Here is a 25143-nt window from a genome sequence, read left to right on the forward strand (position 1 = left end):
GCCTGGGACCCAGGGGAGGGCTGAGGATTATGGGGATGGGAGGCATTTTGGAAATGATGACTTCACTTTGGTGGCATTTGACTTCATCGTGCCTTGGTGGGGAGAGCTAGGGTTCCAGCATACAAAAGAATAGTGTGGGTCTTCACAGAAAGAGGGATGAAGAGTCTCTTTCCCTCTTAAAAATATAGTTGTTCCTCTTGGTTACTAATACCTTAATATCTTAACCCTTTATGCAGGAGTTTGCCTTGATTAAGACTTGTCTTTCTCTTAAACACATAAAAAGATGCTCAACTCATTTATAATAAGAAAAACACAAAATAAATTATCAGGAGATACCATTGTTCATCTAGCAGATTGACTAAGATAAAAAATAAATAAAGTGCAAACCTTGTGAACCAGGTGCAGGAAAACAGGGTGGTGGGAATTTGATTGGCAGCATGGGAATTTTTTTTTTTTTTAGCTGATGATCGAACTCAGGGCGTTGAGCCTGCTAGGCAAGCACTCTACCACTGAGCCACATCCTGACTCCCATTAGAATTTTAATTGTGCATACTCTTTAACTTAGCCCCAGTATTTATCCTATAGACAAATAGGTGCAAAACGACATATGTAAAACTTCTTTTTTCTTTTTCTTTTCAGGGACAACTTAAATGTCTACAAGTATAGGCTGATTATATAAATCATGGGTATAATTTTAATAGAATTACAAAATAATGTAACCTAGTGAATAATGTGACTTCAATGGCAGGCAGCTCTAAATAATCAGATGGACGTCTGGGTTCAGCTATAGAAAGATCTGTAAGATATATTGTTAAGTTAAAAAAGAAAGTGAGAGGGGCTGGGATTGTGGCTCAGTGGTAAAGTGCTCGCCTAGCATGCATGAGGCATTGGGTTTGATCCTCAGCACCATATAAATGTAAAAATAAAGATATTGTGTCCACCTAAAACTAAAAAAATAATAATTATTATTAAAAAAACGTGAGAACAGTATATTAGCACACTGCCATTTCTGTAGGGGGAAATTCAGTATATTTGCTAGGCTAAATGTCCATAAATTTATAAATTTTCTGAAGGATATATAAGACATGAATCACAGTGGTGGCTTTGAAGGAGGGAGACTATGCTGTAGGGAGAACAGAGCATAAGGGAAACTATCTTTCGCTGTGTACCGTTGTGTAGTTAAATTTTATGATATGCCTATATTGCCAATCAAAGACTAAAGACAAAATGTGGGTGCTTCTCTGTGAGAAGGAAATTCCCTCTTTGCGCACTCCACACAGCTTCCTTTGCCTTTGTGTCACAACCTGGCTCTGACCCTTTTGTGGTGTTGTTCTTGTTAGGAACACATGATAGTAGAGTATGTATTTTGACATATTATACATACATGGAGTATGTATACTTGTGGACAACTTAAGTGTCCACAAGTATAGGATCCCATTATTTTGATTGTACATGACCGTGACTATTTTCAAGCAAGTCAGAGTTTCCTCTCCTCAATTAGTAACTGAAGAGAAATTTTTATGCATTTATTTAATTGTGAAAGACTATCTGGATTTAGCAGGATTTAGATTTCAAAGATTTCGATTCCCCACCTGTATTTTGGCCCTTCCTTAAGATTTAAACATTTGTCACTAAAATAATGAAAATTTTTTTCCTCACTTATATAAAATGAGGTAGCTGTTGGGGCTGGGGCTGGGGCTCAGTAGTAGAGCGCTCGCCTAGCACATGCGGAGCCCTGGGTCCGATCCTCCGCACCACATAAAAATAAATAAAAGGATTGTGTCCAGCTACAACTAAAAAATTAAGACACATTTTGATTAAAACAGAACTGAAAAAGAAAATCCAACTGCAATGCGCCCTCTAGTGGTTAAAAGAAACACTCCCAAACTATTAGGGGAGTCCCTCATTCTCTCAAAACTGGACTAACTATTCTAAAAATCAGAGTGAAAACTCTAAAGATCTAAAGCAAAAATGACACTAACAATCAATAAATCAATCAAGAGTAAAAAATCAAAACACACACACACAAAAAATACATGAGAGGGGCTGGGGATATAGGGTTAGGGTTAGGGAAGAGTGCTTATCTCACATGCACAAGGCTCTGGGTTTAATTCCCCACCCCCCAAAAGTAAACATAAACATAGCAGATGGCATTTCTTAAATTATAATCAAATAGTAACTAAGGAAGAAAATGTTAAAAAGTGTATTTAATTGGTTTTACCAGACACCTTTCTAGAGCCAAACAAACAGATCCCATGTGATTTTTCCATCTTTATTCAGATATCTAGATGGAATCTATCTAGTTATGTAAATAACTGACTGGAAATGGAAAACAAAATGAACCACAACTTCAATTTGCCCATGACAGCAACAAAGGGCACATCCTAAAGTAAACAGTCACTGGAATTGGTGAACAAAGAACACCTCCTTTTGGTAAGTGATCTGAGAATAGAATTCATAGAAAATTTCCACAAATGTGTCATTAGTGAAGAAGAGTCCTTGTGCCTGATCATGGTAAGTAAACCAAGATCCTTTGAAGAGGTCCGGAGCCTATGGAGAATCTGGGTGTGACCTTCTGAGAATACCTTTGTCAATTAGATCTTTCATTCCAATAGAGATCATTCCACTAGTTTGGGAAGTAAAATAGTGTCTTACACCACTGTCCTGTGACCTGATCTTGGTGTATGGTGATGGATGGGGACTGGCTTTTTTTCCCCTCTTTCTAATAAGCCCGTTTCCCAACACCATCTGATGAGAAGTTCATTTTTTCCTTCACTGATTCGAGGTGACATCTTTAGTTCCCTTGTGTGAATGGGTCTGTGTTAGAGATCTTATTTTCTACCCCATTGATCCTGTGCTATTATAACACTGTTTGCTTTTGTTTTGTTTCTGCTGTGAGGGCAGGTTGGGCATTTTACTCTTGTATTCCTGGTATTGTGCTGTGTGGTTTCATTCCAGATTCTCAAGTCCTTTCAGAAATTATTATTAGTATCTCTTTTACACATAAGGAAACAGAGGCTCGGGACATTGAAATTCATTGCCTGAGGTCCCCATGCTGTTGATGGTGTTCCTGTGCCACACATGCAAGGCTCGTCTGCAGGGGGCCTGGTTGTTCTTCCCACTCACTGAAGGATCCTGACCAGCTGGGCAAGGTGGGCAAATCCATCGTCTCCATCTCTTCTCAAACTCTGGTATAGCTACAGTTTCGCTGCCTATTCTTCTCACTCGGGCCCCACTGGATCTTTCCCAGATAACAAAACGGGTACTACTAGCGCTCCAAGTTTTATCATCCATGTTCTGTGCTGGATTCTGGTCACTTGTATGACAATTTAAGAAACATATCTCTTAGGGTAGCAGGAGTAATGGGTAAAGAAATGGGTATATATACACTGTGGAATATTACTCAGCCATAAAGAAGAATGAAATAATGGAATTAATTTATTTAATTATTATAAATAATTTATTTAATTATATTATTAAATATAAAATATCCTCCAATATTGCATGCTGAGTGAAATAAGCCAATCCTGAAAAACCAAAGACCAAATGTTGTCTCTTATTTGTGGATGCTAACCCCAAACAAGGGAGGTTGGGGAAGGGAATTATAGAAATCCATTGAATTAGACAAAAGGAAACAGAAGAGGAGGTTCAGGGAGAGGAATAGGAAAGACAGTAGAATTGATCGGATATAACTTTCCTAGTCTTATATTTGAATATGTGACCAGAGTAACTCCGCATCATGTACAAACACAAGAATGGGATCATAAATAGAATAAGTTACACTTTATGCATGTATAACTTGCCAAAATACATTCTACTGTCATGTATAACTAAAAAAGAACAAATTAAAAAATTGGAGACATTCACCATGACAAAATCATCATAAAGAAAATCAAAATTCAAGCAATAAGTTGAAGGAAAGCCCATAGCACTTATCATTCATAAAGATTTTGTTTTCCTGTTATGTAAAGAGCTCCTAAAAATCAATAAGAAAAGAATTACCAACAGAAAAATGAGAAAAAGATGTGAAGTGCAGAAGGAAAACACGAAGGCTCTTGAATGTGAAAAGATCTCAATTTCATGCACAGAAAATGAAAAAGAACTATAAAGAAGAAACATTTTATGTCTGTTCAGTAAATCTCAGAAGTTCACTAACACACTGCATAGATGAAAGGGGGAAATAAACAGGATCATCCACATGGAACAGAGTGTAAACTGGCACAATGAGGAGGAAGATAACTTGGCAATATCTGTCAACATTATGGATATCAATGTGCTGTTACCCAGAAATTGTTACTTCATGTAACTTTTGGGGGAGTGGTATTGGGAATTGAACCCAGAGGTACTTAACCACTGAGCCACATATATATATATATTTATATGTATTATATATAAATATGTATTTGGAGACAGGGTCTTGCTGCGTTGCTTAGGTCCTCGTTAAATTGCTGAGGCTGCCTTTGAATTCACGATCCTCCTGCTGGGATTGCAGCGTGTGCCGCTCTGCCCAGCAACAATGAACACACATGGTCCCATGTTCTCTGTGGTCTGGAGCCCAGGACTGAGCTGGCCCTAAGGCTGCAGTCCCCGTGTAGCTGTGCTGCAGCCTTGTCACAGGGTCCTGTTCCTCACAGATGGTGGGACTCAAGCCTCATTTTGTGACTGGCTTTTGACCGGAGGCTTCCCTCAGTTTCCTGCCTGGTGGATCCCTCCATGGGGCATCTCACAGCACACCAACATGAGGAAAGAGGAGTGAAGACCGTGGAGGCAAGCCAAAGGTCTTTTTTAAAAAAATACTTAATTTTTAGTTGTAGTTAGACGCAATACTTTTATTTATTTATTTTTATGTGGTGCTGAGGATCGAACCCAGGGCCTCCCAGGTGCTAGGCAAGCGCTCTAGCGCTGAGCCACAACCCCAGCCCAGCCAAAGGTCTTTTTAACCTGATCCCAGAAGAACATCCTGTCATTTTTTTTTTCTTTTTCTGATACTGATGCGTTCTCTCTGTTAGAAGCAATTCACTGGATCGAACCCACCCTCAAGGGCAGAGAATTACATAAGGGCATGGTTCAGGGGTTGGAGATTGTTGGTTGCATCATAGAAACTGTCTGCCACACATATGTACTATATGTATAGCTACAAATACCTTTTCTTTAAACACACACACACACACACACACACACACACACACACACACACACCCCTGTCTTGCCTTTGCAGTAGTGAATCCACGTTGTAAAGAAAGTATCCCTGGGCTGGGGATGTGGCTCAAGGTGTAGTGCACTGGCATGCGCGGGGTGCTGGGTTCGATCCTCAGCACCACCTAAAAATAAAATAAAGATGTTGTGTCCACCGAAAACTAAAAAAATAAATATTAAAAATTCTCTCTCTCTTTAAAAAAAATTAAAAAAAGAAAGAAAATATCCTTCCTTCTTACAGTGGCATAGAATTTCAGGCCACCCCCTACCCCCACAGCATTCTTTTGATGTGCCACACCTCACTCCAAGTCCCATATTGGTGGGTGTTGGGGATATTTTTGGTCATGTGTTGTAGTGGCTTTTGCTGCACATGTTCTTCACCTGTGTGACAGTGCACCTGGCCGGTAAATTCCTACAGGTGGGACTGTTGGGTCAAAGGGTATGTGCACTTCACATTTTGATGGCCATGGCCAAATTGCCTTCCAAAGGAGGTCATTCCAATTTATTTTCCAACCTCAGAGTCTCAGAATGGTCTACTGGGCTTCTTCAGGCATTTCTTCCCCCCCCCCCCACAAATTTTAGTGAAAAAGGAAAAGAGAAAAACTCAATGAAGAGAAATTACTATCAAAGTCCACTAAACTAGACAAACTGGAGTCATTCATTTTTATTAATCAGCAACAGAACAAGGCACTGTTTAATTTGATCTGGATTTACCAGGGTGTTTTCCTAGTCTAATACACAAGTGAGAGCTGGGACCTCTGAGTTGGTACCCCAGTGTACCTGGTGATCTGTCCTGGCTCAGGTCACTATATTAGATGGTATTTCCCTCTCTTTCTTTTTAAGGATTAGCTAGTCAGTTTCAACTTCACCTGGGGAAAGGAACACTGGGAGATATTTAAAGGAAATTTACACTAAATAGTTACTGGCTTTGGGAATTCTCGGGTCATTTCTGTTTTCTCCTGATGTTTCAGGCATGAGAAAGACAGAGATGTTGGAGTAACAGAAGTCGCAGATCCTCCGCGCTCCTTCAGTTCTGGAATCAGCTTCCGTGTGTGAGTTCTCACGGAGGACACCCATTTCACCCAGGTTGACTGTTCGTGTGTTAAACCCTTTTAGAGGTTAACAAATTCTTCAGTACATCGAGTTGAAATCAGGTCTCAGTGACTCTGTGCCCCTATCCAAAGCTTTCTCGCCTGCCTTAGGGGGTGACAAGGAAAAGTCTTTGTTCCTTGGAAACAGTTTCCATAGCTTTCTTGACTGTGCTCTTCTCCAGGAAGATGGTTTTAATTTGCATCATTCTTGTTTCCCAGGAATTGGTCTTCAAGGGCACCACAGCATGATTCTCCGAACACACTCCTGTTTTAAGATTCAAAGAGATGTCAACCTGAGGCCCTCCATCATGCATTCTTTCTGCTAATCCCCACAGGATAGTAAGTGTCTGAAAGATCAGGCAAAGGTGGGCAGCGACCAAAGGAGGCAGATCTAAAAAGGCCGCCAAAGGAGGCTTTATTGAGACTCACTCCCAAGCAGAACTCAGACCAACAGAGTGGACAGGAGAAACTGCGTGGAAGTTTGACCGGACTGGACTTTTTGGGGGCTTACAGAGAAAGGTGTTTTTAGGGAAGGGCTTGGGACAGGAAAAGGTGTTTTTAGAGTCCTTTGTCCCATTGGAGTTGGTTGGGGGAGCTGGCTGAACTCCAGGATTGCCCAGGGGGTTCTGCTGATTCACAGGCGTTTCTGTTGATGCCTGATTGATGTTTCTTTCCCATGCGGGTTGCTTTGTCCTAAGTCACTGCCACCCCACCGACCTGACAGTGTACTTTTAGGATCTGAGAGTCTGCATAAAGACAAAGTTGTCATAAGTTGGAGAATGCTACGACAATGGACATAATTCATAACAGCCAAAAGCTAGAGACAACTCAAGTGCCCAATGGGAGATGAATGGGTAAACACACTGTGTATAGGCAAAATATGGAACCATATTCAGCCTTAAGAAGGAAGGGGGGAGGGGCGGAAAAGAAACAAAAACAGACTAAAAAGAAAGAAGGTAGAGCCCTTGCCCAGCCTGTAGATGCTCTGGGTTTGCCCTCCAGCACCATGAAAAGAAAAAAAAAAAAAAAGGAAGGGAGGAAAATCTGACACATGGTACAGAAGGCACAAGGTGGTTGCCATTGTCTGAGGGGCGGGGAAGGGAGTGTTTTTGTTTGTTTATGTTTTTGAAACCTGTCTTGCTATTTTGCCCAGCAGGTCTCAGACTCCAGGACTCAATGATCCTCCTGGCTCTGCCTTGGACAACAGGCACACACCACAGCACCTGACTAAAGTTACTATTTAATGGGTACAGAGTTTCAGTTTGGGAAACAAAACAAAAAGTTCTGGATGCTTGCACAGTACTGTGAATGTACTTAAAGCCACTTAAAAATGGCTAAAATGGTCAATTTTATGTTATGTATACTTATCCTAATAAAAATCTTGTCTTATCACTTGCAGCACCATCTCCAAGACATCTGAAAAGAGTTGCTTATGTATCTGAGACCCTGTATTCATACAATCCATAATTAGCTTTGGTTCTCCACCCCACCTTCTGAACTCTCCATTCATTCCCTGGGAGCCTCTGGCACACTGACTAGACCAACAGAGGGCAGCTAACTAGAGCTTCGATACCCTGGACCTCATGCCCCATAACGTAGAATCTGATTGCAGGAACTTTTTGTTATTCTCTGTGTAGGGGCAACAATGAGATGACGTGGTTGAGCGCTATAAGGCCGTCTTCCTCTTCAGGTTCATTTATTATTTATTCAACCAATACTTATCTTTAGCCTCTTCTGCCAGGCTCTTTACTATGTGCTGGAGTTCAGCCATGCCACTGCCCTCCAGGAGAAGCAAAGCCAGCTCAATTGCAGAGAGGTGACCTCTGATGTCTCTTCTCATAGTTTTGTTATCTCTGATAATTTCCAAACTGTTCTCCTCTAAATGCACAGCGCAGCATGACACGGTGTTATCACATTTAACTTTCCTCTAAGAAGGCATCATTCTTTTCAGCACAGTTTGAATCACCAGGACAAGCACAACTGCCCAATGAAAACCTGATTAACAATGGCAGGATATTAGAAAGATGTGGAGTTGTAACAAGTGTGTCAACATTGAGCACCAGGATCACTCAGGGAAAATCTACCAGGGACCTTGGTTCTCTGTTCACTGGCCGCAGCAGCGCCGCCATGTGGCAAAGCAATAAATGACGATGGTGGTTCTTGGAGTTTGCCAAACTGCAGAAGAAAACAAAATTAAATTGAGAGAAATTTTGCGTTCTTTATACAAGGGAGATGTTTGTCTCCTCCACGCCTTCCAATCCCTTTGACAGCAGGTGCTGGTCTCATGTTATCCCTTCTTCACCAGAACCACATCTTCTACCTATTGATTCCCCAGGAATCATTTCAGAACCCAAATGATTGGAGAGGAATATAATCATTAGGGCCATTTCCATGTCAATTCTCTGGTGGGGGCAAGAGCTGTGCCCTGCCAGCCAGGGACAAAATACAGAAACAGAAAGTTCATGATATATCCTGGAGTAGGCTGGACAATGACCCTTCAAAGGTGTCCACGTCCTCATCTCTAGAATGTGTAAGTGTTCTCTTCATGGCCAGGGCCCTTTGTGGATGTGACAGATTGAGGCTTTTGCAAAGGGATATGATCCTGGATTGTCATAGTGAGCCTCGTGGAGTCACAGGATCCATAGGAGGAGTGAGGGAGTAGAGTCAGAATCTGAGAAGATGTAGGGTGGAGGCAGATGTCACAGAGAAGACACAGCCCTGCTGGTTTTGAAGTGGGGGTTGGGAACTCCAGAAGCTGGAAGAGGAGGAAAGGATTCACCTAGCCAGTGTCCAAAATGGAGACATGCCTGCCAGCCCAGTTTAGATTTCTGACCTCCAAGATGGTAAGAGAACACATTTCTCTTGCTATAAGCCATGAACTTTATGGTAATATTTTACAGCAGCAACAAAAACTAAACCAGTTTCTACCTGTCCTCATCCACCTGCCACACTGCCTCTTGTCCCTGGTGCACAGAGCAGGAATCTCTCCCTTGTTTTCTTATCTTCTCAAGACATGGAGATGTCCTGATTTGTCTTGTGTTTCCCTAACACGGTGGCCTGGTCATCAGCATTCTTTGGCGTATCCTCATAGTCCCTGAGTTTTTTTTTTTTAAATGTGAACTTCAAATTCTATATTTTCCATTCCATAGTTTGCTTAAAAAATGTATAACTGATTGTACAGCCCAGGATCCTCAGATGTTGCTGTATGCAGTTCTCATGATCTGCCAGGGGCACCTTGAATCTCCTTGAGTCTCTCAAGTCCTCATCCTCATCCTCATGAGATTTACTAAAAGCAGTCTCGGGCTGTGGCTGTGGCTCAGTGGTAGAGCACTTACCTTGCATGTATGAGGCACTGGGTTTGATCCTCAGCACCACATAAAAATAAATAAAGATATTGTATGTCCATCTACAACTAGAAAAATATTTTTAAAAAAGCAGTCTCACCAAGGCCAGCAACAAGGCAAGGGTATTGATTAGCATCATTCTTCCTAATATTATTCTGTACATATTGGCTCATATAATTACCCAATGGGGAAAAATAAGATTAAAAAATAAGTGGGGACAGGGTAAGCTTGAAATTATTTGCAATTGATCTGATCTTATGCCTGAAAGCACAAGAGAATAAACTGATAAGTTGTACAGATAATAAAATAATTCAATAAACACATCACACAATATTAATGTATAGTAATCAATGGATTAACAGTCACTTAGGACATTAACAAAAGAGAACTTTTTCTATTTATAGCACTAACAGGAAAGAGAATTAACCTGACAGGAAATATGCAAAGATAACATGAAGGAAACGGAACAAACCTTGTAAACGAAGAAAAGCAGGCTATGTCCCTTGACAGAAAGACGCACCACATCAGCAATGTCAAAGTGAAGCCTTGGCTTTTTAGAGGTGTTGCATCTGGACTTGTATCACAAGCAATCAGATGGAATTGATAAGGGACATAGTCTTGTTTTCATTTTTCTCTTCATAACTTCATTCTCCATCTAGCCTGGTCTTGTCTCAAGAGTTTCAGTCACATGGAGATATGCAGGCTACCCACTGGTTAAAGGCAGGTTGCAGGCTAAGTGAGCCTTATGAAGTGGTCCTAGTCAAGTCCCCCTTTGGACAGTCAGGCTATGACCAAAGAAGGTTCCCCAGATGCTAGTTCTCCTGATCTGCCAGGGGCACCTTGAGTCCTTCTTCCTCTCTCTATTTCTGTTTCTCTCTCTCTCTCTCTCTCTCTTTCACACACACACACACACACACACACACACACACACACACTCCTTTTCTCCCTTAGAAACAACTATTTCCATAATATTCCATTTGGACCACCTGAAGTTTTATTAATCTTGTTGACACAATAATTGCTACACAAATATTCTTCCTATCATGATCATAGTTAAAATAGCAATTTATGGCATCTTCCAGCATGTCACCAGTCCATTCTTGGATTATGTGCTTTTCGACACCATTTTTACCTATCTCTTACCTCTTAGGCATTTGTGGTTTTAAAAAAAATGCCACTGTTGCTGTTGTCCAAGGAATTCCATTTATAACCAATAAATAAGTAAGGTAATTTTGGGGTGAGGTAAGGGGGATTAAGGGGAGAAGCTGCTGTTGCCACTGAAATCCCACTTGGAAGACTAGTGATGTGGGGTGGGCATGGGACAGGTGATCAAGTTCATCAGGAAGAGTGGAAATTCCACACAGATGGCCTTCCCTTGAAGACTGTTCCCTGACTGTTCCTAAAAGCAGCTGGGATCTCTCCTAGCAACAGAGGTAAAAGTCTGATCTTTGGCTGCTGTCTTTTCCTTTATCTTCTTTGTCTTTTATACACTAGAAAATGAAGCCATGCGTGGGACTGTGCTTTCATCAACCTCTGTCCTAAGGCCTAGAGAGCAGGGAGAAACTGCTTTAAAATTCTCTAGAAGGGAAGTGACATCAATTGAGAGCAGTCTGTTGGAATAACTTGGGAGATTTTGGCTTTGAACACTCATTTTTAAGGTCTCCGTGTTAGTCAGTTTTTCATTGTTTTGATCAAAATACCTGACATGAACAACTTAAGGGAGGAAAAGTTTATTTTGGCTCAGGGTTTCAGAGGTTTCAGTCCATGGTCAGCTAACTCATTGCACTGGGCCTGACGCAAAGCAGAACATCATGGCGAAAGGGTGTGACTGGGAAAAGCTGCTCGGCTCATGGCAGCCAGGAAAGAGAGAGTGGGAGAGCCAGGGACAGGATATATAGTCCCCAAGGGCATGATTCCAGTGACCTACTTCCTCCAACCATGCCCCACCAACTTACAGTTACCAGCTGGTAGTCTAGTCAGGTTACCGATAACATTAGAATCCTTTTGGTCCAATCATTTCCTAAAAGCTCTACCATGAACGTTGATGAATTTCTTGTAGAGCTTTTTTGAATTTCTTGTAGAGCTTTGGAATCCAAATCCTAACCCTGTCTTTCAATGTGTGAAGTTTCAACAGCCATCCATCCATACTGTGAAATGCTCTGTCCACTCCACTTGTCCTTGAAAACACTCTGGGGGACCTCTACAAGTACTGTGGACTTCTGGCAGTTGAGTGAGCTTTTTGTTCTGCCTAGTTGGTAAGTTGGTTCTGGATGGTGCCTTTTTATTGTTCTGATAATCACCCCTGGCTAAGACTGACACTGTGTGTCAGATGCAGAAGACCAAAATGTCTACAAGCAGGCAGGGTATGAAGAATTTGTGCACCACGTGAGAGCTTGGCCAACTGGGGTGCACGGGTCCACTTCCTCAGAGGTTGCTATAGCAACCTGGATTGTACCCCACTGTTGCCCAATTTTCCCATATTTCAACAAAAGGCGAACTTTATGTAAAACCTTCCAATTTTAAAGTGCTAGCTCAAATTTTAAAGAGAAAAATCCCCCTGGCTGTGCCAAACAAAACACCTCTATGGACTGTATCTAGGATGACTTTGTAAGTTATACTGAACAGAGTCGCTTAGGCAAAATTCTTAAAAAACAAATGTCAGCTGTGGGGAATAGAGTAGCATCAGAGAGAGAAAAATGGTGTACTTTGAGTGATTGTAAAAAGGTAATGCTAACTGAGGTCAATTGATTGTATAGTTCTTACTACTTATGTGAGGTCCCTTGTTAATAATAATTATGAACATAATTAAATTCTTCCGATACTGTAAAATTCCTTTTGGATTATTTTCATCTCATGTTTGTAGTTGAGAGATAAGACTAAGATTTCATAATTTAAATGTATAAATAACTCTGCTTCAAATTGTGGTTTTGAATTTTGTTGTTTTTGTACTAGAGAATGAATTTAGGGGTGCTTAACCACTGAGTCACATTCCCAACCATTTTTTTTTTTTATTTTGAGGCAGGGTCTCACTAATTGCTTAGGGCCTCACTAAGTTGTTGAGGCTGGCCTCAAACTTGTGATCCTCCTGCCTCAGCCTCCTGAATTGCTGGGATTACAGGCAGGCACCACCACACCTGGCAACTTGGTTTTTAATTTTTTCAAGTGTACTTAATTGGTCTTAGTAAGGCCTCCATATTATTTCTGGGCAGGTCACATTTGTTGGACTTGCTTTGGGGCTTATCATATAAAAAAGAAGAAAGGGAGAAAGCCTATATTCCTTTATTTTTACTCTTTCCTAGCAAATATTTAGTAAAAAATATTTTTAAAGTAGGATTTTTGGGATTTGACTGAAAAGCTGCATATGTTCACTTGATGGTGACAAAGTCAGCCTCTGGCATTGCAGGAACACCACTAGGCACACTCCATCCCACTCGTGTTCCCTCCAACTCAGCTGATGATTTCACTTTCTAATCCTAGGCTAAACAACCAACTAAGATCCAGTGTGATAAGCTCCCAAGCAGGAAAGAACAGGTTCCCATGGAAACAGAGCAGGGAATCTAGCCTAGGCTCTGCCAAGGAGATGGGTCTGTGAGGCTGCTGGAAAGAAGTGGCATCTTCAGGAAGAGTAAAAAAACTGATTAGACTTTAATTAGAGGCCAGGGTGAGAGCGAGGACAAAAGCTCAGAACTGGAGAAAGTGTGGCAGGATCTGAGATTGGAGGGTACAAAGCATCAATCTGTTTTATTTCATGTACAGAAATTGTCACTTTCTGATCATATCTTGTTTGATTGTTTATTGTCTCTTCTTCCACCTCCATTTCCTCACAGGAAACAGGAGGATTGCCTGCTGATTCCTCAGTACCTGGTGCATATGACCATTGACCTCTCTGGAGGGCCAGTAATGTAGAAGATCCTGTTCTAAGGTTTCCCCCACCACCCAAGACATAGTTCTACTTCTTCAGAGATGGCTCACATGCTTTCTCTTCTGTGAACCCTCCCCTATCTCTTCACCCATTCCTACTCTCAGAATTAACTACTTCTTTCAGAGTTCCTTGGGCTATTGATCCTTCTTTGAAGCATCAACTAAATTATGTATAGTGTTTATTAGTTTGCAGTTTCCTTGTCTTCCCCATTCCTCTCTAAGTTTTACATCACATAAGGACCAGTCTTTATTTATCTCTCTCTGAAAGCCTTATAACACCAGGGGTAGACTTTTATACACAAAACAGGGCTCAGAAGTATTTTTGAATAAACGCATTAGGGACAGAAGGTCATGAACACTCCCCCAGTCCCAGTCCTCAGAACATTTTAAAACAAATATTTGACCACATCAAAGCTCTAAATTAATACTGTTGATGGACACTCTTCATCCTCAGAACAGAATTCCAACTCTTAACTACACTGGTTACCTCTGCCCTGTGTGAATTTGCTCCCATCCACCTCTCCAGTCACGCCCCTCCTACATCTGGTCGAATAAAACTTGACAGGAGTCCTTATTGCACAATGCACGGGCTGTCCTGACTCATGCCACGAGGCTTTCACTTCAGCTCCTCCTCTGACCGGTATGCCCTTTCCACTTTCCTTGCCTGGCTCCGTTCAGGCAATGACCTTCTCAAGCAAGCTTTCCCTCTTTGAATCCAGATCCTGATTAAGAACCCCAAAAAAGTACCAAGTAGAAAAGCTTATGGCGCTTCCCCCATTTATATGATTAAAGATGAAAACAATACCGGAGCGTGAAATGTAATTTAAAGAACGGCACACGATTGCATGTACACGCGATTTAGAAGTCGGTCTATATTTAACGATTTTCTTTCATTCAGCGTCTTTGCATGCATACATTTGCGCACGCCCCAGTTTCTATCGGATCACCCTCCGGTTAGGTCAAACGTTCTCTTCTGGGCCTTGCAGACACAACACTATCTCGACATTCATCATCTGAGAAAGCTGCAAAATTGCTTTCCTATGTGGAGGTGAGCTCCCGAGGTGGCGCTTACAGGATCTTTTCTCGATCAGACCCATTTTCTGAATTGAAGGGAACGCTCCTCCCCAGACAGCCAGCGCATTTCTTAACGAGCGGCTGGTTCTCTTCCCGCCCAGGAAATACAAAAACTGGCCTGCATCTATCAAGACTCGGCTCTGGGAAAAACAGACTGAAATATCAGCCGACCCTGAAAGTCAGGAAAAGGAAATGCTTTAAATTTCCGGGCCCAATGACAGGCCTAGGAACAGCGACAGCCAGAAGACCCATAGAGGAGGCGGGCCCAGGGAAGTGACTGGCACCGGAAGTCACGTGCGCGACTTAGGCCTAAATCCACAATCCCGGGGGTCGATTGCTCAGCCTTACGGACCGCTGGCGGGCTGCGCTGAGATCCAATCGTTCGGTGCTCGACTCGCTCGTGCTGCTGCCGCCGCCGAAGGAGGGGCAAAGCTCAAGATGGCGGACAAAACGCCAGGCGGATCTCAGAAGGCCAGTTCAAAGGTAATTTCTTAGAGGTCTTCATGAGTCAGTGGGTCTATGGCTGTCATCCAGGGTCTACAGACGCTTCCGGCTGGCGAGGGGTTGCTGGGGTGGGGGTCTCCGTTCTGGTCGCAACAGCAGGCCTGGGCGCCGCCGCACCGTGGTGCGCAGGTTTAGAGGCCTGATGTCCCCCTTCGGTCCCAGCCTGGATTCGGCTCGAGACCGGCGTGCCCAGGGGCTGGTGGCGTGTGTAGCTTGCCCCTTGCTTGGCACTGGAGTGAAGTCAGGGATTCAGAAGGAGACCTGAAGTCCTGAAAACGCGCCCTTGTGTCCCAGTCGGCTGGGCTCCGAGGCCACGGTCTAGCGCCCGGCAGAGGCGGGAATCGTCTCCCGGTGTTTGGGTGTCGGTTTCTTTTTGTCTTGGTTCTTTGGCTTTCGTGTCTTACCTGCTGTGGCCATCTTCGGTGTCCTCCATGCCCTCCAAGGAGTACGTGGGCTCTCGGGTGGCAGGTTTGTGGAGGGAGGACGGAGAGCGAGGGGACGCGGGGTGGGAAGTAGCTAGGCGGGAGCGGCCACCCTTGGCAGGGTTGCGTGGCCAAGGTTAACGCTGCGCTCTACACGTGGCCTTCACCTCCGTGGAGAGGAAGTGAAAAATGAACCCTCTTTCGGGAGGGTAGCAGAATCGGGGTCCCTCTCTCCGTGTGGTGTGTTCCACCGAAGGAAGAACTTCCGTGGACTTGGAAAATACCCAGTCAATTCCGCTTGAGTTTACAGGGAACGGAGCGCACATCTTGTGAAACCAGGGAGCTGTGGAAATAGTTTAGCGTCAATAAGGTTTTGATATCAGGTCTTAGTTGCCATCTTGGGCGGGTCATTTCATCGTTTTTAATTTTTTTTTAAAAAATGGTTTGTTTTGCGTTGAGTTTCTCATCTGGAATTCAATATTAGAATATTGCTACTGCCATGAAGTAGTCAGTTGGTGAGCAGTGAGATGCTGATGAAACAAGTTGTGTAACACTGAAAGGTTCTAGGGACTTACAGACTATGATTTTTAAGTCAGATACTAGGAAGTTTAGGTAGAAGAGGAGAGCCTCGGCTTTGCTCTTTGATCTGCGAGACATCACAATCTATTTTATTTTTGCTTTCTCAGTTTCTAATAAACGTGTCTTAATGCCATTTCTGGTAAATGATGTTCACCAAATTATTTAGTTTGTAATTGTTAATGTCCTTATCAGACATCCTCTAGTTAGGTGAAAGTATGTAGGTGGACAGTTTGGGGTGCTTTACATCAAATCTTTGCTTCATATCATTTCCATCCCTCCCCAGTAGATTTTTTTTTCCTTCTCCCCTTCCTTCAGAGAGAGAGAGAGAGGTGGCTTAAATTCAGTAGTACCTGACTCTATCCACTCTGCTGTTCAATAGATTTGTGATGAAAATAGCTCCACGTGCTGTTAGGGAACTGTTAGGAAAGCTTGCTACGTTTATGATAATTCACAATTTTTGTTTCTTCTCAAAGTATGAAGTATCCCGTCTTTGAGACCTTGGATACATTGCAAACATTTCAATGTGCTTGTTTAGTCTTCCTTCTAAAATAGTACTGATGGTTGTGAATGTGTGACTGACTGTTCCTTCTAAGTAAATTATTGGGTTTTCTGTTAATGAGTCTTACCATTTATAGCCCTTTAGATTATCATCTGTTGATGCTTTCAACAGATTTCTTATCCATGTCTGTTAAAAGGAATCAGAACCCACTCAAATCGTGTATTGGCGTGATTTCTCTGTTATTAGGGAAACTCCATGATGTAGTAGAAAGGTTATGAATTTTGATAACAAAAGATTTCCATTCAAATCCTGACTTGGTACTTCATTATATTTGCAGTAATATTAGGAAAATTGCTTAAACTCTTAAATTGCAATTTTCTCATTTGTGTTATAGATACATTCCCTGTTTTACAAGGTTGATATAAAGATTCGGTGAGTCAGTGTCTATAAAATGCATAACAAATATGGGTCTTCCTCTCTTCTGTTCCTAAAGGAAATAAAAAGTAATTGTTTTTTCAAAATGTCAGGATACATTGTGATCCAGAGAATTTGAATCTAAGTTATCAGCTGTTATAATGACTTCCCAGATTGCTGCTTTTTACTTCTAATGCAACTCCAGAATTTATTATAGAGATTATACAATCATTTTGGCTAGTATTACAGTATTTGGTATTTCTGGTCATTGATCTATGGTTTTATTTCCCTCTTCTGGAAAGAGCAGAGAAATGGCTTATATTCCACAGTACAGAAAGGGTGAACAGATACTTTTTTTTAATGCTCATTCTTCTTTGGTAGTTTAAATTTCCGTTGATATAGGCAGGGATGATTATTAATTATATTTCTTGACATTGAGGAAAACATTAATTTAAAGAAGTACGTAGCCCACACAGTTCAGTCCCAGTACCACAAAACAAAAAAATAACATGCAGGATTTTTGCCATTGACAATAGCAAAATCGTTAACATCTCTTTAATTATAGGTAACTGCTACAGTTTCTTCTAGCTAGCTTCAAAATTACATTTTTACAAATGTGTGCCAAGTGACTTACCTATATGTATAGTTGTCTATAATGAAAAGACCTCCAGGCTCTTATTTTCTGTGTAATTTTATTTCTTTTTTGTAGCATGGATTGAACCCAGGGGCACTTAACCACTAAACTACATCCCCAGCCCTTTTTATTTTTTATTTTGAGAGAGGGTCTCACTAAGTTGCTTATTAGGGCCTCGATAAATTGCAAGGCTGGCTTTGAACTTGTGATTCTCCTGCCTTGGCCTCCTGAGCTGCTGGGGATTGCAGGCATGCTATCATGCCTGCTTAGTATATTTCATTTTAAAGCCTGGCAGATTTGGACATTCAGTAAATGTTTTGGAAATGAACTAAAATTTCCTATGCATTTATTTCTGTTTAGACTAAACAGGATAGACTAAACCTAATATTAATTGGGTAAGACAGGAGTTTAGTGCCATATTAGAGCTTTGATTTTGAAAGGGGAGAGGGAGAGACATGCCCCGGGAGGGGTTGCTGAAAGCACTCCCTCTTATCATTGTGAGCTTATAAAATTGTTAAACATATTTCTTTAGAATTTAGTTTATAAAAATTAATATAACATTTTGAATTTCAGTTTTATTGTTTGTATGCTCAGCCAAAGGAGGCTATAAAGAGAATCTGGTATTTCCTTTTTCTTCTGTGCTGGTAATATTGATAATATAATGGAATTGTGTGCCCTGTTATTTCACTCTGATGGTACCTGTTTTTTTTTGGTCATATTATAATAAATTGGGTTAAAAAGGTAAATGGATAAAATAGGAAACACTACTGGCTTCCTTGGACATAGAATACTGAAATGCTTTGAACTATTGTCTGCCTTTGCTGATTAACAAAAAAATCACCTAGAGAAAAAAAAAAAGGTAAAATGAGGACCTTTTCTAGACTTGTGATCCTTATGTATTTGTTATGACTGTTGATATGGTTTTTTAAAGTTCTTACAGGACTGAATTGATGGTTTTCTGAAATTCCAGCATTTGTTTTCTTTTGGTTGTTGTTTCTGAAACTTTTTTCTTGGAGAGTAAGCCTAAGAAAGAGAGCCATTTGCCTTGGTTGCAAATGAGAGAGTTCATTTGGCATACATGTTAAAGACTCCTGCACCTTTGTACAATGAGCAGCACTTTTGAAAGAAAAATAAAACTTGGTGCAGAACTTTCAAATAACAATAATATTACAAAAATTCGCCTTATATAGTTTTAACATTCGTTGCATACCAGCCAAGTACTGGATATTTTGCTGAAATGACTTTTTTTTTTTTTTTTTATTCTGTAGATCAAATCCCAGGACCTTGCATATGCTAAGTGCACTGGCAGCCTTGAAACAACTTTTCAGATACATTTGCCAGTAACACTTGAGGCTGTTGTATTCCTTGAGAAGTTAACCACCTCTCTTAATACTATAGGACGAAGTGTACTTAAAGCTTTTATATATTGGTATATTGGTAGTGTTTTGGATGTAATTTTAAAAAATCATGTTAGATTGTTATGTAACTATATTACATATAGTGCAAATCTTAATGCTCTTACAAAGTTTTTTTATTTTTTGAGAGGTAAAACCTTGGTTTGGCTTGAGTAGTGGTATTAAGCCAGGTAGCTGCTATTTGTTAATGAGTAGACAACATAGTGTGTTGACAGTGTGGGGTATAATTTTGTTTGGTAGGTACTTGTTTAGATAGGTTAAGTCAACAAGTGTATTGAGGCTTTTGTCAGATACTGTGCTTGCTGTTAAGGTAAAAAAAAATTTAAAGAAACGACAAGAAAAAAGGATATTAAATTAGTCTGTTCCTACTCCTTGGAAGCATGCTTTCTAGTAGGAGAGAGCTAACTCACATAATAGTACAAGGCAGTGCTCTCAGAAGTGTCTAAAAGTAGGGAGATGACACATTAGAGCTTGGGAGAAGGCAGCTTCAAGAGTATCGTGGAATTTGGGTCCTTTGAGCAGTGAGGAGAGTCTCAAGGGTATAGATAGGAGCATTAAAAGGAGAGGGATGAGGTGAAGAAAATAAATAGGTAGGAAATAGATTGAGAAGTGCTCTGATTTAATCGACATAGGGCACTTACTTGGGTATAAAGTGAGTTAAAGACTGGAAAGATAAGTTTGGGTTTAACTATGGAGGACTTTGAATGCTAGGGAATAAAATTAGAGATCTGGGAGAAATTTTAGGCAGGAAAGTCCTTTAGGAGAGCTCTTCTGAAGTCATAGTTTAGGAAGGATTTAAGGGTTAGGACCGATTTGGAGGTTATTACAGTGGTGTTGCACATTTTGAAGATTGCTTAAAAAAAAAAAAAATCACACCTCAAGATCCTGTCCCAGGAAGCTTTCCCTGACAATCCTCATTTCCCTACCCAATTAAGATTTGCCTGCCTTCTGTGCTCTTGTGACATAGCCACATTGTTTTACTTGGTTTTTAAATCCATTCCTAAGTACAGGAGCTGTATCTTATTTTACTTTGCAAGGCACAGTAGCATTTATCTAATGCAAGGCACAGTACCAGCCTAGGAAGTATTCAGTAAGTGATTAATTGAAGGGAAGATCTAAATCAAACAAAAGGTCTCTATGCAAGATTTATGTTAAGTCTCACAGTTTCACTCAGCTGATTAGGAAGGTGTCCAGGATGACTCTGTTAGAATGCTGCTGCTGCTGGTTAACACTGAGCAATTATTAAGTTAACATTTTTCTAAGAGCTTCACCTGTATTTGCATTTCACAACAATCTTGAGATGGTGCTATTCAGTTTCACATATGAAGAAACTAAGGAGAAGCTAGTTTAGGAGGAATTTTAGATATGTGAGATTTGAGAACCTTGCAGACACATAGGTGAAGACATCCAGGAGACGGTTTGAGAATAGATTGAAATCCACGAGATGACCAAAATTGAAGATCAAGAACTGGAAATCATTTTTGTATAATAAAGGTGCTGATGTATTTCCTTTGGGAGAAATTGTTCAACTTTGGATGAAAATTTTGATGCTTTTAGAGGGCAAGGCATTTAGGAGATGGAATGGTGAGCTGGACAGGCAGGAGTGGTGGTGAGGAACATTGCTGTGCATAGCCTGCTAATTTGAAAACAGGTGTGCTTTCATTTGAAGTAAAGTAGGAGCAGCAAGATAAAATGCTAGTTTTTATTCTTGGCCAATAACATACAGGGCCATATATATAGTTGGCTTTACATTTATCACCTTAGCAACCAATACAGTGATTGATCTTTTTGAATTTTCTTATTTTTGCTGTCCTAAGATAAAGTTCTTACATCTGCTTCTTTTTTTTGCCTTAAGCTTTCCTTATTCTGCCCTTTAATTTCTTGCATTTGAGTCTTTTCATCTGGATGAGGAATTGTGTTATAAACTTCAGAAGATATTTAAGCATCATTGATTTGTGTTCTTCAGTTGAGGAAAAACAACTGAAGACAATACAGTTCAGGTGTAGGTTAAGAAGAGGGAGAGGCTCGTTGTCTGTGGTGGTACATTTACTGTTGACTTCAACCACTAGTTTTTGAAATTGGTTATCCTTTTAAAAACCTTATTAACAGCTGCTTGCATCTCTCTGTTAATCTTAGTTTTTTTTTGTTTGTTTTTGTTCTAAAAACGTTCCATATCTGCATATCAGTGGTAAATGTCTGCTTTGCAGTAAATATAACCATGACTTTTTAGGTTAATCGAAATTGGCTGATTCATTATTCTAAGCCATGCTGTTACTGATTTGTTTGCAAATTCATAGTGCTACTTTTGAACAGATTACTTTCAGAGATCATTCACCAATTTGGTGGAAGGTTATTCATGTGATAGTCTTGATTAAATTATGACTACAGGACTTGGCGTCATGAAAGAGTTAACTCTGTGGAAATAGGTTCTTGTGACTCAGTTTTAAATCCTAGAAATTGATGATTTGGATGTGGCACCAGTAGAATAAAGGCTGTTCCTTTCTTAGCTACTCTCTTGCATGCTTCTTATTCTTGTGTTAGAACTCTTTTCCAATTCCTTTACCCCCGTGCAAAGATTTCCCTTTGGAATTTTGAGTTCTTGAATGAAATTGTATTAAAATATATAAATAAATGTGAGTATCATTCACATAGTTTTAATATTGTCTTTTTCCATACAGGAATATTAGTCTTCAAAAAGTGACTTGGATTTCTTAAAGTGTTTTTTGTGTGTTTTATGTTTTTTTGTTCCTGTCATTACAATATTGTGTTTGTTACCTAGCAGGTTAATACTGGTGTTTAGGAAGGCTTTTTTTTTTTTAAAGTCCATTCAGCCTCTTCACTTAGTTTGTGTTCCTTTTATTATCTTGGATTTTCTAATTTTTAGAATTCTGTAAATAGGTGTATTTCAAATTGTATTTCAAAGAATGTTTCACAAAGTTGAAATGTAAAAATGCTTATTCTTTTATACTATCTTGATTATTAAGAAAGGTCAGCTGGGAGAAGAAAATGAATGGGAAAGGCACAGTAAAGTTGAGGACAGGAAAATGATGGACAGAAAGAATGAAGATGGGTGATATCTCAATGCAAGCCTGTTTTGGGCTAGTTTTTGCCTAGGGCTCAATACAGTGGAGTTCTGGGAGTAAATTGAGTTAGAAAATCAGATCAGCTGCTTTTAGTCTTATGTTGGGACAAGGTAAATAAAGCAATACTTCATGAACTCATGAATCTTCCTGTATTTGCTCTTTTCTAAAACAACAAATGTTTAATTTGCTTTAGAAAATTAGTGTGTATTTTATTTGAAATCTAGAACTGGGAGCTAGGGTCAGGTGAGATATTTGTGATTTTAAGATTCTTGCTTTCACTTTTAACACTGAAAGAAAATCTCACTTTAACACGGAAGTAAAATCTTACCATGCAGTATCTTCAAAAAAAAAAAAAAAAAACATTAGTGACAAAGTTAAATTCTTAGTCTCCATGTAAAACTTTCAGAAAGGTACCATGTATTATTCAGCTAATAGCCTTGCAGCCTGGCTTTTTTGTCCCTAGATGTTTTTTTTTTTTTTTTGAAAACAACAACAAATTATTTTGTGCCATGTGTAGTCTGAGATGTAAATCAGTTAAGAAAAAAATAAGATGAAATTTTAATGGTCACCATTGTTGGAAACTGCCATTATCTGAGGATTTAACCCTATAGGTGCAGGGATCTCTACAGTCAGTCCTTGACATGATGAATTAGAAGCAGGTCTCTTAAAACAAGTTGCAAATGGTGACCTATTGGGGATTTGGTATTATAATTTTTCCTTTTTTAATAGTAGACTTTGTACCTTTTTTCTAGATAGCAATGGTTTTATATATGGATTTTCTTGCTGTTAAGAGTCTCTTCATGTGGCTTTCAGTTGTTGGCAAAAGGGAAGTTTTTTTTGTTTTGTTTTGGGGTTTTTTTTTTTTTTGGCTGTGGATCAAGATGTTGCTGCTTTAGGCAATGTTGGAGCAGTAGTCTGTCTTATGACTTGGGAAGAGCTTTTGCACCAAAATCCTTTGTAAAAATGATGGATATGTTTCTAGTCTATACTATATAAAGGTAACTATTCCTCAGATATAGTCCATTAACATTTATATTACATTTTTGGAAATATGATTTCTGAATTTTAAAGAATTGATTTGCACATTTATCTTGAATCTCAACCTTTTCATAAGTCAGAGATTTCCCTTGTTCAATTTTATTAGCTGAGAAGGAATTGCTAAAAGTTAGGGAAGATTAAATCCATATCACTTAAGAAACTATTAGTTTAACAAGACTTTTTTATCTTTTAAATATTGACTTTTAAAAAAACTTTTTTAATATTTGTAGACCAGATCATCAGATGTTCATTCATCTGGCTCTTCAGATGCACATGTGAGTATAAAAGACAGTCTTGTCTTTTTCCTTTAAAAAGTAAATATAATTTTTCTTTGTGTATATATCTCCATGCCTATGACTTTATATGGTAAGTAAATACATTTACACTGTATGCACATTTTTTTTTCTTTTTCCCTCTTATTTTGTGTTCTTACAAACTTAATATGTATGTTTCCTTATTTTTTTATTGTGCTTATAAAGTTTTGTGCACATATAAATGTGTGTACTTAGATACTGTGGGATTGCAAAATTTGGACACTTTTTTTTCAGTGTACATTATACCTGTTGAAATTTTCTGCATGGCAGCTGGCATGCTCTTATCTGTTCTTTCTAATGGCATCATAATGTTGGAGAAGTACAATTATTTATTAAGCTATTTTGGTGTTGGTAGACACATAAACTTTTTGTTTAAAGCTTTTTGACATTTTTTAAAAATGATTTTATTTATTTATTTTTTTGTGGTGCTGAGGATTGAACCCAGTGCCTCACACATGCTAGGCAAGTACTCTACCACTGAGCTACAGCCACAGCCTGCTTTTTGACATTTTGAATGTTGCAATAAATAATTCTTTATGTATGTATGTTATTACAGCAGTTTTCACAGTGTGCTTTGTAGACCTCTAGGGGTTGTTAAGAATCTCTTCCGGGGTCTTTGAGTTCAAAACTAAAGCATTAGTTACTTTTCTCACTGTTTTGATATTTGCACTGATGATGCAAAAGCAGTTGGTGGGTAAACTATTGGCTTTTTCCAGTTAAAGAATCAGGGAAGCGGTGCCAAAACTGCTAGTCATTTTGTTCCTTCCCACCAGGCACAATGAAAAATGCTAGTTTCACTTAAGAATGTTTTTAGTGAACCAATAAAATTAGTAGTATTATTATTAAGCCTTGACTTGTATGTGGGTCTTTTTAATAGTGTGTGATGAAACGAGTATAACACTTATCCTTACCAAGATGTGATGTTTGTCCTGTGGAAATTACTTGTGTGAGATTGAGTTGGGGAATGAAGCTAGCTGCTTTTTGCATGCAATACCATTTTCACTTGAAGAAACAACTGATACATAAACTATGGTTAGTCAGACCTGGGTATTTGGTAGACATTTTCTTAAAAATGAAGAAAAGAATCTGTTTTTTAAAGAATAACAATTGATTTTTACCACTATATATGTGCTTTCAAGTGGGAGTTAGAATTATTGAAAACTTGGCCCTGTTCTTAAGGATTTTGCTAATGATATCAAGGGTGATTGCAGCAGTATAAGGAACATGGTTTTTGGTAATCTATAATAAAATTTGTCATGACTTTCAGATCATTTCTAGTTTTCAGTATTATATACATGATTTTAAAAGAATTTTTTTTTTTAACTTTCCTGAAGATGGATGCATCTGGACCCTCAGATAGTGATATGCCAAGTCGGACTCGGCCTAAGAGTCCAAGAAAACATAATTATAGGAATGAAAGTGCCCGTGAGAACCTTTGTGATTCTCCTCATCAGAATCTCTCAAGAGTGAGTATTCATAGATAGGAAAGGATAGTTAATGATTTTAATTTATCCTTGATTGAATTTGATGATGAAATATTTGGTGTTTTACTTGTTTCATCTTGTCATGTTAGAAAATAACATTTTTTGTTAATAATAAACTCAAGTTCATATAA

General features: G+C 39.5%; 1 protein-coding gene and 1 long non-coding RNA gene across 9 annotated transcripts in view; both read left to right on the forward strand.

Annotated features, from left to right (window-relative positions):
- The window catches only part of LOC110598435 (uncharacterized), a 29776-nt gene extending 22091 nt beyond the window's left edge, over positions 1-7685 (forward strand). For 3 of the 5 annotated variants that reach the window (XR_013436553.1, XR_005726719.2, XR_013436552.1), the window contains exons 5-9: positions 2281-2433; positions 3009-3152; positions 6168-6248; positions 6507-6626; positions 7441-7685. This is a non-coding gene — a long non-coding RNA (uncharacterized LOC110598435). Of the gene's footprint in view, positions 1-2280; positions 2434-3008; positions 3153-4634; positions 4779-6167; positions 6249-6506; positions 6627-7440 lie in introns of all 5 variants that reach the window. The other 2 variants (XR_013436551.1, XR_013436554.1) reach the window with 2 other exon arrangements.
- Positions 7686-14956: 7271 nt separating this feature from the next.
- Positions 14957-25143, forward strand: part of U2surp (U2 snRNP associated SURP domain containing) — a 57835-nt gene continuing 47648 nt past the window's right edge. For 2 of the 4 annotated variants that reach the window (XM_078043465.1, XM_078043464.1), the window contains exons 1-3: positions 14957-15109; positions 23445-23489; positions 24863-24994. In XM_078043465.1, coding sequence (XP_077899591.1) covers positions 15065-15109; positions 23445-23489; positions 24863-24994 — 222 coding nt within the window. In that variant the 5' untranslated portion in view covers positions 14957-15064. The remainder of the gene's footprint in view (positions 15110-23444; positions 23490-24862; positions 24995-25143) is intronic. The other 2 variants (XM_078043462.1, XM_078043463.1) reach the window with 1 other exon arrangement.

The sequence above is a fragment of the Ictidomys tridecemlineatus genome, chromosome 3, assembly GCF_052094955.1.
Source record: "Ictidomys tridecemlineatus isolate mIctTri1 chromosome 3, mIctTri1.hap1, whole genome shotgun sequence".
NCBI classification, from domain to species: domain Eukaryota; kingdom Metazoa; phylum Chordata; class Mammalia; order Rodentia; family Sciuridae; genus Ictidomys; species Ictidomys tridecemlineatus.